Source organism: Oryzias melastigma, linkage group LG7, assembly GCF_002922805.2.
Source record: "Oryzias melastigma strain HK-1 linkage group LG7, ASM292280v2, whole genome shotgun sequence".
Taxonomy (NCBI): Eukaryota; Metazoa; Chordata; class Actinopteri; order Beloniformes; family Adrianichthyidae; genus Oryzias; species Oryzias melastigma.
Genome location: NC_050518.1, coordinates 19,184,914 through 19,198,584, shown reverse-complemented (window position 1 = coordinate 19,198,584; position 13,671 = coordinate 19,184,914). Strand labels below are relative to the sequence as shown.

The window sequence follows — 13,671 nt, the reverse complement described above, 5'->3', positions numbered from 1 at the left end:
CAATGACTTGGTCCCACCTCTGCAAAGCTCTATGTAATTCTTTCTGGGAGAATCGCTGTATAAATGAGACTTACTTACTACACTGCCCCCTTGTGAGCAGATGCTGCAACTGCATCACTCCTGTAGTCAGATGCTCTTGAGAGTGCAGTGAGAAATAAATGTAAATTTCTGAGAGATACCGTTTCACAAACCGCTTAGATTAGTCCTGATTAGAAAGTCAAATGAAATACAGAAATGTACGCTTGAAGCGTTTTTACTTGGACTTTGATGTTCTCGCCTCCTGTTTCTGTGCTCAGGTTTACATCGGCGCCATCGTCCCCCTCGGTGCAGCCGAGAAGGACGGGCGCCTGCGGGCCGGAGATGAGCTCCTCTGCATCGATGGAATACCAGTCAAGGGCAAATCACACAAGCAGGTGCTGGAGCTGATGACCAACGCCGCCCGCAACGGCCACGTCATGCTCACAGTCCGCAGGAGGCTGGCGCACACAGGTACGGCCCCTCCCACTTCTGAGCAATCAAAGCCCGGCTGGAGGGCGGCCTTTCACAGGGAGCTTTGAAGAGTTTCTCCGTAATCCTTCCAATTTATTCCAGGCTGTTTCCTCGCTTAAGACCCTTGAATGAGCGTGAAGTTTAACAAGGCTCTGCCCTCCAGAATGAAAGCAGTGAGTCTGATTTTCGGGTTCTCTGTATGAGTGATGAGGACGCCAGAGGATCAGCAATGATTAAGATGTAGATGTTCTGGTGACAGAAGCCGAGGTAGCCAGGTTGGGATGTTTAGAACGTGTTCAAGGATGTAGAGGTTAAAGCTGCCGAGCAGATTTAAAAAAAGAGCAATGAAGAGATTTATCAATGTCGTGAAAAAGGAAGACGGCACTTGAGAGACAAAAGGATGCAGATTATTCTCTGTGAGGAAGATTTAAGCATCCTTCAGAGAAAAGGTCTCAGAAAACAGAAGGAGTTGTTTTTAGCATTATTTAAGCTTATCTAGGGATGGTCTATTTTCAAACTTATGTCATATGTAAGGCGCACTGGACTCTAGGGCACAATAAGTGAGATAAAAGAGCCAGAGATAAGTCTATCCGTCAATCAGACTTTATAGTAACTCTAGAACTCATTTGTTACACAATACGCGGAAATGTTTGCATATTTACAATACCTGTAACTCCCAACCTTGTTTGCAACACATAAAAATGAAAAACACGATTGTTACCGCTAATACCGACGTTACTGTGACTATGCTAACTTCCAACCTTGTTTGTAACACAGAAAAAATTGAGGCTATGTCACAATTCCTTCATACTCACTATATAGTGCATTCTCCGCTTTCTAGTGCTGTCCAAATCTACAATTTTAAAATCAAGTGCTCTAGAAATTTCCCAGAAGTCTTTGAGAAAAACTAGCGTGCACCGATGCTCACTACATTAGCGAATATAGACCACAATGCATTACAGTCGAATATTTTTTGCGAAAAAAATTAAATAACATTAAAATGTATTTTCTTAATAAACTATCCACATTTTCACCATCAGAACACAGTGGATTCACAAATAGACATCATAAAACATTCGTATTGAATCGATTTTCACTTTGCAAAATTGGTGACATCATATCCGCCGTTTACTTTACAAAAGTAAAGTAATGAGCATGGTGTCCAAATTGCTTTTAAAATCTAGGGCACTAGATAGTCCCGCACTATATAGTTTTTTTTTTGTAGTTGGGGATTAGGGTGGGAATTCGGACATAGCTACAATCTCGGCCCATGCACATTAGCCGCATTAGCATATTCACAAAGTATTAGTAATGGATTGGTTGTCTCTGCACTTTTTCTGTATCCATAGCTGCTGCCCAACCTTGCCTCCAACACGTAAAAAAAAACTGATTTAAACCGCTAAAACAAACATAATTGTGACTATGCTAACTCCCAACATTGTTTGTAATAAGTAAGAAAAAAAAAACAATCCAACACATTCGTGTATTTACAAAATACTCAACCATGTTTGCAGCTAGTAAAAAAAACCTGACATTTTGATAGAGCGCCATGTACTTCTCAAAATCCCTTCAACTTCATGAGCACAACTAGAAATATCTAAAATTATTTAGAGCAATTGGAGCAATAAGGTGCTCTGGAGTTGAAGGTGCACTTTTAAATTTAAGTTTGCTAAGTTTTATAGCGCAGAAAATAACAACACTGTTGTTTCTTAAGCCACTTTTAATTAAGTTTTTCACATTAAAAGACCCACTTTGATGCAAATTGTGTTTTTTGAATTTGTAATATATTCTTGCGGGCTTTTTCTGATGATGGAGGACATACATTTAGAAAATTAAGCGTTTATTAATTAAAATTAATGCGTTTTGTTTTTGTTCAAATTGTTGTGAATCAGGACAAGACCAAATGAAAAAAAAGTAGTTTGAAAAACAGCTTATTTGTGTCGCTGGGCAGGTCACAAGCTCTCAGGAACTGGTAGGGGTGTAACTCACCTACGGTGTCGCCCACAACTGTGAAGCAAATTTCTAATGAATCCTCAGAATCTATGTTCTATAGAATGACACAGGTTTTAGGGGTTTGGTTAAAACATCACAATCGTAATTAAAAGACCACTGGGAACACTTTGAAAAGAGATGCAAAGATATTCAGAGTTTGTCCTGTTTATTTTTATCATCCATCAGACGGAGGCGGAGAGGAAGAGAGCGGCCCGCAGGCTCAACAGGTCGCCAACTCCCCGAAGGTTCCCCGCGTAGAGGCGCCCAACACTGGACAGCCCACTCGACCCGAAAGCTTCGATGTCACTCTTCAGCGCAGAGACAATGAAGGTTTCGGGTTCGTCATTCTCACCTCGAAGAACAAGCCCCCGCCTGGAGGTAAGTCACGAAAGACGATGACATGATTCAAGTCCCAAACTACCCCATTTGTGATTAAAAACTCAAAACTTTGAGTTTTTTTATTTTATTTCTTGTAATAAAACTCGTTTTTAGTATCAATTCTGTGGTTGGTTCAATTATGTCATTTTGACTTTGTTGCTTTATTAATTTCCACTTAAAATCCCCAGTGGACACGCCCCCTTTTGCAAGCATCTCTCAGATCTCACTCTGGTCTGTTAGTGGGAAGTCATCAGCTTTGCCTTCCAGACATGTAGCTGCAGCTGCAAGTACTCCCTGATGTTTATCGGATGATGGATTTATAATTAAGTTTATTAACTGTTGGGGTATTAACATAAAGATGAGTTTGAGATCATGTGAAGTGATTTTTGTGCCACCAAGTTATGAGATCAAAATTTTCTAAGTTGCAAACAAAATGTTCTGTTCTAAAAACAAAACTTTCAAATTTGCAAATAAAAATAATTGAATGCTTGCTTTCAAAATCTTTTTTCTTAAATTTCAAATTACCTTGTCTGTCATCTTGCTTTTTCCCCATCTTTGATGTTCCGTTCATAAGTTTCAGTTTAATGTGAGGCGTCCCACCAAACAGCCAATCACCGATAAGAGAGTTCAGGTTGATTATATGAATATTCTGTTTTAGAATTTAACTTACATCAGTAATAAAAGTCATGTACATTTAATGTAAAAACACTAGTAGAATAGTCAATGATTTGTATTTAATTGAATGAAGTCCTTTGCACGTGTCTTTGTTCAGTGCAGTCGTCCTCTTAACTTCTGTTTTTCTCTGCGACAGTCATTCCTCACAAAATCGGCCGCATCATTGAAGGCAGCCCCACCGACCGCCTAGGCCAGATGAAGGTGGGGGACCGCATCTCTGCGGTCAACGGGCGCTCCATCATGGAGCTGTCGCACAACGACATCGTCCAGCTCATCAAGGACGCCGGCAACACGGTCACCCTCACTGTGGTGCCTGAGGACGGTAGGCCGCCCAACGCTTCCTTTCCTTTAAGCTGCTTACGCAACCAAGTCTTTGAGGGTTTTATTATTTTTTTTTGTGAAAGTGTGTATTTCATGGTAATGTGTGTTCTGTGTTTAACTAGACAACGCTCCTCCATCTGGAGCAAACTCAGCGAAGCACAGCCCATCGGCCCACCACCGAGCTGTGGGGCAGCAGCCTGCCAACCACCAGGACAGGTACACAACCAGTGCAGCAGGAAACTGTGGCTACGTTTGGATATGAGTTTGATCTTGTGACAGACCGGCGACCTGTTCAGTGTTTGTCCCACCTCAACCCAACAGTAGTTTGGTTGGCTCCAGTGACCCCATGACCCCGAAAAGGATTTAGAAAATGGATGGACTTTAAGATAATGACGAAATGCTTATTTATCTGAACTATTGTCATTGTTTTATCACCTTCAACTGGCAGAAGACATCATGATGGACCCAGCCTGATCAGTTTTTTAATTGAATAATTCGCAAAAAAATATCATGAAAAAATGAGGATTAGCAAGAACATGTTAAAAAATGTGTCAAATCAAGAATGGTTATTCTGACAAACATAGTGACCGAGTAATAGCTGTTTATTTGTCTATAGAAGTCGATGGGATTTCGGCTTCTTGGAACCAACAGGTACTTCCTGTTTGGAACGTCGGAGGGAGGAGTCTTAATTATAGTCAATGTTAAAAAAAAATACAAAAATAAGAGAGGCCGTGAATAACACAGTAATAATCACAGTAATCATAGTGCCTTTCAATCTTTTTTCAATGAGAAAAAAGTTAGTGTTCAAAGATGCTTTCTTTTTACATCTCTATTAAATTTAAAGAGCTGATTATTAGCGGCTTAAACCTGCTGAAAATGTTATAAGATGGACTCTATGACTCCGCCCATCCTATGACATCATCATAATGGAAAAGAAAGATGCTCGCATCTGTCTCAAGCTTGACACAATCAGCAAGAGAAAAAAGTAAAACCTGTTTTAACCTGAACTCAACAACAAGCAACATGACATGACCATGTTTACCAAGTGGGTGTGGCCTACATATAAGTGTTGCCACACCTATTTGATAAACATGCTTATATTTACTGTATATATTTATTGCTCTTAAATATTACAAAAAAGACAGTTGTCATTGCTTATCTTTACCAAGTAGAATGTCATTTCTAAACAAAAATAAAAATGAATGATATTTTATATTTCTGGTCCACTGAGATGATGGGAATCAGTATAGGTGGTAGGGAGTATTACTGTTAAAAATCCTGTGTATATGAACTGGTGTTTCTAATTTTAATCTCCAAGTCAGGAAAATTATGAACACACATTTTTAAAACTTTTCTTGAAAATAAATCTTTTTTTTTTTATCCTTAACTGGGAAAATAGGAAAATCATGCCAACGTTTGGAGCCTTAAATCGGTCCAAGAACAGCCAAATGGTGGTAAACAGACCCAGAAATAACCAGAAAAGCATAGAAAGGCCTTTATTGCTGTGAGGCAGCACTGATATCCTTCACACCGGAGTGCGGCTCCAATCATGCAAATTTCAAATCTTTTCGAGAGCTTCACCAACAAACGGCAGCCGTGACCTTCTGGAAGCAGCTGCTTGGCATTATTTGAGTGGAATAATTGATGCAGAATGAACGAGGGGGGAGAAGGTTTGACAAAAAAAAAACAAAGAAAAGGTTAATTAAGGACCCTTCCTCTGAACAGTTAGATTTCAACACCAGAAAACTGTTTTCTTCGAAACATAAACACAGCAAATTAAAAAGCTTTCGTTTGAACGCCTGTGTTTTTAGAAACCAGATACTTTCCTTTAAAAACATTAAGAAACCAAAGTTTCCAAGTATACAAAACAACTCTGGTGCCTTTAGGCAATTATTTTTGTGGTGCAACACAATTAAATTAAATTCTGAGAGCAAAGTGGAGAGCCCAAAGAATTTAATCCAACAAACTATTAGGCACAGGGGAAGATTAATCGTGATGTGGGCTGGCTTACAGCCAGTAGTAAAGGGGACGTTTCAGTAAATTCAGCCTTTAGAGAAAAATACTCCTGAAAATTAAAACCTGAGGACCCAAAAATATCCTGGAAATTTGAGAATAAAATAATGATTTTTTTTTTTTGTATAGATTTTTTTTTTTAAAGTTTCTGAAAACTTCTCTGTTTAGTTTTTTTTTTTTTATTCTAGTACATATTAACAACATTCCTTTGTACAAAAACAATACTATCGAAATACAAACTCATGTATTTGCAGCATCTTTCTTTCAGTCTTCTGCCTCTTTAACCCATAAATTGCACCAATCCCTCTATTTTAGTATTTTTTCCATCAATTTTGATCTGCCTATTCCAATTATTTTAACAGGCAGAGCACACACACAACACACACTGCTCGACTTTAAGACAGAGAGCCACAGAAAATAATTATGGACATAGAACAGATTAATAGTGCATACGGCTTTCTCTTTGATCGTTCTATTTAACTAAAGCGACTTGTGTCAGACTCTTTCATAGATTGCAGCGGTCCTTCACCATCGCCGTTTTTGAGCTGCCTATCTCTCTTCCCGCTCTTCAACTTCACTCTTCTTCCTCGTTCATTTAATCACCAACACATGCCTTAGGACAGCCCGCGCTCATGTATGAGATTGGCGTGCAGCTTGTGAACTTCTCCCAGTATTCAAATTAACTCAAAAGTAGATAGTGTGTCGGGATAGTTTGGCGTAGTATCCAGCTCTGTAAAGCATCCGTGCATTTTTCAAACTCACTTTATCTCTTATGGGGTTGTCGGGTTGCAGGAGCCTATCTCAGGTGGAATACACCCCAGATGGGATGCTAGTCCAATGTAGAGTTCTGCTTTTTAAAGAAACGCACGTCTCTGCAGGATTTCATATCTATGATGTGCACTCTATTGTGAAACCATCTAGGAATACAAGTTTTCAACACAAATGCATTAGCACACCCCATATGGACATCTTATATATTTTTATGTTCTGTAATATGGCATATCAAAGCAGTTTGCACCTCATAACATTATTTTAATGTCTCCCTATGGCAGAAATGGTGATGCTGAAGTCAAGAACGGCGTCTCGCCGGCAGAGATGGGAGCTCTCATCCCATCAGGGCCCAAGCAGGTAGGACCAAAGAGAGAATCATGGTTGTAGTTATGTTTCCATCATCATCATTTACCTCCCAGCCTCGCTCAGTATTATAAAACATCCAGGATTAATAGTGATAGTCTCTGTCTGAACAACAGGGCTGCTTCGTGGTGGAGTTGGAACGTAGCCAGCGCGGTTTCGGCTTCAGTCTGAGAGGAGGGAAGGAGTATAACATGGGTCTGTACATCCTGCGCCTCGCCGAGGATGGGCCTGCCCTTAAAGATGGGAGGATACATGTGAGTTTCTCGGTTTCTGACCAAGCTAACAACATGAGGACCAGATCTTTGTAGTTTAGCTGCAAACCAGAAACAAATAAATCCACTTTTCTTAAAATGACATCACAGCAATGAGGTTGATTTACCAAAAATCAATAAGATATTTATTTAAAGATTGCACGAAATAATGTCTTAAGCTGGTTTGCTGTAATCATGTCCTCATGACAAAGCGGAGTCACCATCAGTGTGTATAATGGCTTGGGCAATTTAAGTGAGCGTTTCCATTGAGCGTTGAACCATCAAAGCACACCCGGGGTGTAGACCGATGACGTTATGTTGACCAATACTCCATTGTTCTTCAATAAATGTCTACAAAGCCCGATCAGAAGTGTTTTTGATGAGTACGGATCGTAACAGACATTCTTCGGCCACGGTGGTCGAGTGAGATTGAAATGGGGGGGGGTGTTTATGGATTCGGTGTGTCTCCAGTCCCCAACACCCCCAAGAATAAGGGGAATAATGCATATAAAGGATTTTTTATTCTTTGCAAGAAGGTTGCGGGGGCAAAGAAGAATCCAGACGAAAAGAGGACAAAACTTTCGGTTTGGCTCTTGAGTTGGTCAAGCGCTGGTCGTAAAACCTTTCCCCCAATCAATGGGTTACATCGAGTGATGCCAGAAGCTCCGCCCTAACGGGTCCATTCCATTTTTCTTTGGACCTTGGGCCAACGTGGGACCAGAAATGGTACCAGTCGGTCCTTCTTAAAGAGTTCATTTTATAATGGAAACGCTCAGAAGTCCAGACCTACCTGGACCAGTCCGGTCCGGACCGCTCAGTGGGAACAAGGCATAAAAAGTTTCAGGCCTTCTATTGAAAGTACTGAAGTGCTATTAAAGTATGCATCATGTACCATACACATACATACACAAATAAAAACATACATTTATACCATACGTATATATTGTTTCCTTACTGAAACAGCACTAGATCATCTGCATAAACTACACATAAAGTTGCACTGTCTCCACTCTTCAGGTAACTATTCAAATCACTATTTTAGGCCAATATCCCTATTTATCTTTCAAATATACATTTATATCTTCAAATAACAAACCTTTTGTTGCCTTTTTTGTTTTTTTTCTGTTTTTGGTCAAATGTATCTCGTGTTTTTATGTTGTTTGAAAGGATAACATTTCATTTTTCTTAAAGCCTTGTGTTAAATTATGTTAATTTCTAAACATCCCTTAATCAGTTCCAATCCTTCTGACTGCAGGTTGGTGATCAGATTGTGGAGATCAACGGCGAGCCCATTCAGGGCGTCACACACACTCGGGCCATTGAGCTGATCCAAGCAGGAGGCAACAGAGTTCACCTGCTGCTGCGGCCCGGACAGGGCTTGGTCCCAGACCACAGTGAGTCCCTGCTTCCAGCCCTCCCTGCAACTGCCTATTAACCACACGTGTATAGAAGCTTCTGTATGGATGTGCGGAATAGCAGAGTTTCTGTATGCTCATGCATGTGTTGCAAGCTTGACTCTTCTCATTCTTTCTCAGTCTTCCTCTTGTGCTGTCTATCTCCCTTACTTTCTTTGTTTTCTGCACGGCTGTCTGTTTTCTATCTATTTATCTCTTCCTCCTCTAGGTCTGAACTCTTCTTCCACCCTGTGCTTCTACATGAAACCAGAGAATCACTAAAGGCCTCACTGCTTTTCTCGGTCTGTCCGTAATAACTTTGGTAAACTTTGTGCTCCTACTTTTGCCTTTTCTTGTCTTTACCTCTTTTTTCAAAGCAATTCATTCCCCAGATTTAAGTGTTGTGTGTCCCCTCAACTCCATCCCCTTTGTTTTATCAAACTAAAGTGAAACATTCGCTACTCTTGGTCATATTTTAGGGCTGGATTAAAGCAGTGACTCCTAGAGGAGTAACAACACTTGAAAGCCTACGAAGTGCTTCCTTTAAAGCAGCTCTCCCCAACCTGTTTTAAAGTAAAGCGTTTTTTACAGAACAGCCCGTACGAGGCTGAAGTCGGCATCTGAATTGTTTAGCTTCCAGTTTCCCTTCATTTTTAAAGGAATCTTCATCCTCTTTAACCGGTTTAAACTTTCTTTGTTGACTAGAATTTGTGTAGGACACATTCAAATTTTTTTAGAAGTCAAAAAACGGACGCTAACTTCAGCCTCGTTCAACTTTTAAGGTGAGGTTTGGAAATGTAACAAAATAAAATAAAACATAAAATATGTGCAAAAACTAATATTTTCCTCATATAAAAACAATCTATTATGTTTTAAACTTTACCTGACGTCATAACATAAAGTCGGTGGCTGCATTTTTGAGGAAGTGGGCTCGAGTTTGGGAAGAACTGTCTCAATAAATCTGTATTACAGGTAAAGACTTGTAGGTTTTTTCTGTTGAAAAACTAGATCTTTTCTTTGCCAAGGAAATTTCCAAATACGAAAAAAAAAAAAAACAGCTAGCAAATCTATTTAAGACACATGACTGAAACGAACGTCTTGACCTACATCAAAATTGAATCATAGATGTGAAGGAAAAGGGTGCATTGACTGTATGTGAGAAGTGGACTGAGTGACTCCACCCCCCTTGCGTTCCAAATAGGAAGTATCTACTGGCTCCAAGAAGTATTTTTGTATTTTTTGTTCTCTGCGACTAAGTGACCCACAAACTAGTACAGGTCAAAGGCCTGGGGGTAGGGGACCTCTACTTTAAAAAAAAAAAAAAAGGAGAAAAAACTCGTAATACGATCAGTGAATGACAAGTGGTTAAAGAATATGTGCGCATTCACTGAATTGTAAAAACCAAACTGCAATAAATTTTCTATGAATTATCTATGCGATATCCAAAAGCTCATTTCAGCACCACTAAGTCCATCAGTCTTCCTTTATCTCTTGCTGCATTTCCGAACCACAGCTGTGCAGTTCTTATCAGCTCAGGGGGAAAATTGAAACGTCAGTCCTGGCTGCACTCCAGCACCCTTTTCATTGAAGGTTACCACATCAGCTGATGCATATCGCAAGTGAGGAGAATATTGAGATGGATGCTGTGAAGGCTTTACCCCAGAAAAGCGCCCTTCTGTGTCTGAGGTCGAGGGTGGGCGGGGACAGGGGGTGTGCTTCTGTTGCATGACATCTTTGATTTCCCTTCACTTCTGTTGAATATGCAAAACATCCCACCCCAGGGATGTTTGAGCTTCTGCATCTTCACTGAGTCTGACTGGCGTGGTTGGAACGCGGCTCTCACTTTCTGCTGTTTGTGTCTCAGCTTCAAAAGGCAAAGCCGCCATTCAAACGCCAAGCTTCCCCCGACTCTCTACATCCGACGAGCAGCCGACCTCTCCGTCTTCATCCACTCACAAAACCTCCACCCCCGATGAGATCGCCGGCGCGGACCGCAGGGTGGCCGGATCCCCGGGGGACGAGCAGGACTACAGGCGCAGCATCAGTCCCAGCAGGCACACCAGGAAGGCAAACCGGAGCGACTCCAAGTCGACCAGTCCCAAAAGAGCCAGCGAGGGCCGGGCGGCTCATGCGGAGCGGTCCCACAGTCCACGCAAAAACGATGGATCCATGGAGGACATGAGCAGGGATAGAAAGGCCCAGGGCCAGCGAGAGAAGCGCTCCGAGAGTCCGAGAAAAGGCTCCAAGAGGGAACAAGAAAACCCTCAGCCCTCCAGCCCTAGGCGTCCCGGTGGCCAACAACCCAGCGCTGAAGTGAGGGACTGGAGGCCGCAGGAGGAAGACGCCACCACAGAGGGCGGGGACAGAAGCCGGGAGAGTGCCGAGCGCTACAGACGGGCAAAGAGGGCTGAGAAGGAGGCCGCCCCCAAGTCCCACAGGGACCGGGCCGGCTCCGACGCTGGAGCGCCGACCCAGAGGAGCGCAAGGGAGAGGGGCGACAAGCACCAGGGCCCCAACGGAGACGTGAGTAGGAGGGATCCCAGGGGCTCCAGCAGTAGCGTCCAGGACCCCAACTGCAACGGGACCGCCACCAGCAAGAAGGCTCCCATCACACCCGGACCATGGAAGGTTCCCAGTTCCACCAAGGTTCAGTCCCAAGTGGACCCGGCTTACGCAGACGTCTGAGAGCGGAAGGAGGTTTTGGGCGGACATTTATTATCACTGTGTACGCGGCAGCATCCCTCCATATCCTGTCCTCCCTTTGCCTCAGACAGATCTGCTGAGCTGTAAATACGACTGTGTCTGCGTGTGTGTGTAACTAATAGATTTTGAGTGGGAACGTTTTGTTTTTATCGTCTTATTTGGTGCCAAACTGTTTCTAAAGACGCTGCTCTAGACAACACTCACTGTGAAACGCACCGTCGGGACCCGGAAATGATGAAGGCATTCTTGCACTCTGCAGCTTTTATACCAAGAATGGGAGATAGATGAAGGAAAATTGAGGTTTCTCCTATATTTGCCTGAAAGAAAAAATATAAACAATTGTCTTGTTTTTGTGTTTTTTAGTTTTTTTTTTCTCGCATTTATAAAATGAAGAAATAAATTTGGGCAAAAAAAAAGCCCAAAGCTTTATATGCATCGACAAGCAGACCAGAAACTTGTGGCTCGAGATCAAATATTTGTTACACATGTGACAATAATAATGTAATTTATTATCAAAGTTGTTGTTTGTGCACATGTCGTTGTTTTGAAGAAGCAGGAGGTTTATAGGAAAAGAAGTTGTTCAGCTGCACTGTGTGTACATATATTGACAGGCCAGTATATAATGTGAATTTAAATAGCCTTTACATAACAGAGCCTGATTGATTCAAATAAAAACTACTACTCTGCCTTTTTATTCACAAACATCTAAGAGATATTTTAATCCTGAATGTAGGCCGCAAATTTGAATTTACTAGATTTTAGCCTCATTTTGGTCATCATTTTCTTTACTGTGTGATATTAGCTGAGAACATGATCGTCTAGAAAAATAAAAGTTAATCTGAGATTTTACGTTTTTACAATAAAAGCAATATTGGGTCAGGGAAGGGCGGTTCTGAAGACCAAATGTAGCATTTCTGTGTTATTCTGTGGACTTCCAACACTCTTCCTCACAGCCGGACGGACCTTCATCAGCCTGCCTGCTTCAGGGTGAATCAAAGGGACTGTTGGATCTGTGGACGGCTGTACTATCACTGTTCATGTCATTGATGTGTATGACACTGTGGCCTTGCGTTGCTCTGACATTGTTATAAGAAAAAAAAACAAATAGTTTTTTGGCATCATCATAGTTGTAAATGTTTATAAATTGTACAGCGTCTGTATAAATATATCTGCCTTCATTCACAGAAAGAGATAAAGTAATCCTCTGTAAATCGTTTTATTATTTTTTTAAGGGAACTAAAGAGAGAAAATTATATAAAATGGGATTTAAAGAAGTGGTGAAGTCATGGCGATTTGGTCATTTACTCATAAATAAAGATTTACTGGTTAAACCTGACAACGTTTTTGTCTTGTGTGTTGATGTTTTAAGTTTTTTATTTCTCATTTTAAATAATACCGTAAATGTTTTTATTTATAATGCCAAAAAAGGAAATTCGGGAATATATATATATATATGATTAAAAAACAGATTTTTTTAAAAATAGCTCCAAGAAAAACAAAAATCTCAATTAATTTTTATTAAATAAGAGTTTAAAAAATCAACTACTGTATATTTTACTCAGACATTAAAAAGCTTTAAATTGAAAAATTAAGAGTGTATTACAATTAATTTATTATTTCTTGAGACATAAAGAAAACTGAATTTCATCTTAGTTTACATTTTTTATTTATTCGTCTTTAGGTACTTTTGACCTCCATGATCTGTTAATGTAATTATTTTTTTGTTTAAATCTATGAATGGCTTAAGCCATGTTATTCAGATTCTTTAACTTTTTAGAATATTTTGGTATAATTACATTTTACATGTTCACTTGATTTGCTCGTAATAATTATATATATTTTTTCTTATATTTGAGCCCCTTTTTTGTCTTAGGGAACGGATTTATTTGACTGTTATTTTATATAATTTTAATTAAAATTTAAAAAAATCCTTTTTGTAGCTTTTGCGAATATACACATATTTTATTTTAACATTTTTATTTGTGTTCTATTAAAAAAAATTACATGTTTACATGTTTATATTTATTAAAATGTTTATAACTTTAGAAGTTTTCAGAGATTGCTTTGAATACTGTAGGTTTTTAAGGCTTGATTTATTTTGCTTTTTATTTTGTTTTCCTAATAAAAATACTTAATTTTGCTTTATTTATTTTTTTAACTACGTTTGTCGTTTGTTATAAACATAAAAGTCCTGCTTTAAGCAGCCGCCATGTTGAACTCACCGTAAACTTTTCCCGCCGGTGTTTGGATCAAAGGTCGTTGTCACCGCCAGACTGGTACCCGGAAGCAAGACCGGTACCCCGCATGCGCGAATCTGACGT

The 13,671-nt window shown here is 40.2% G+C and overlaps 1 protein-coding gene across 3 annotated transcripts in view; it reads left to right on the top strand.

Moving 5' to 3' along the window:
- The window catches only part of magi3a (membrane associated guanylate kinase, WW and PDZ domain containing 3a), a 158,201-nt gene extending 145,512 nt beyond the window's left edge, over positions 1-12,689 (top strand). For 2 of the 3 annotated variants that reach the window (XM_024292752.2, XM_024292751.2), the window contains 8 exons: positions 297-489; positions 2,668-2,859; positions 3,671-3,856; positions 3,978-4,071; positions 6,921-6,996; positions 7,119-7,256; positions 8,509-8,647; positions 10,512-12,689. In XM_024292752.2, coding sequence (XP_024148520.1) covers positions 297-489; positions 2,668-2,859; positions 3,671-3,856; positions 3,978-4,071; positions 6,921-6,996; positions 7,119-7,256; positions 8,509-8,647; positions 10,512-11,332 — 1,839 coding nt within the window. In that variant the 3' untranslated portion in view covers positions 11,333-12,689. Of the gene's footprint in view, positions 1-296; positions 490-2,667; positions 2,860-3,670; positions 3,857-3,977; positions 4,072-6,920; positions 6,997-7,118; positions 7,257-8,508; positions 8,648-8,876; positions 8,970-10,511 lie in introns of all 3 variants that reach the window. The other variant, XM_024292753.2, reaches the window with a different exon arrangement.
- Positions 12,690-13,671: the final 982 nt, after the last annotated feature.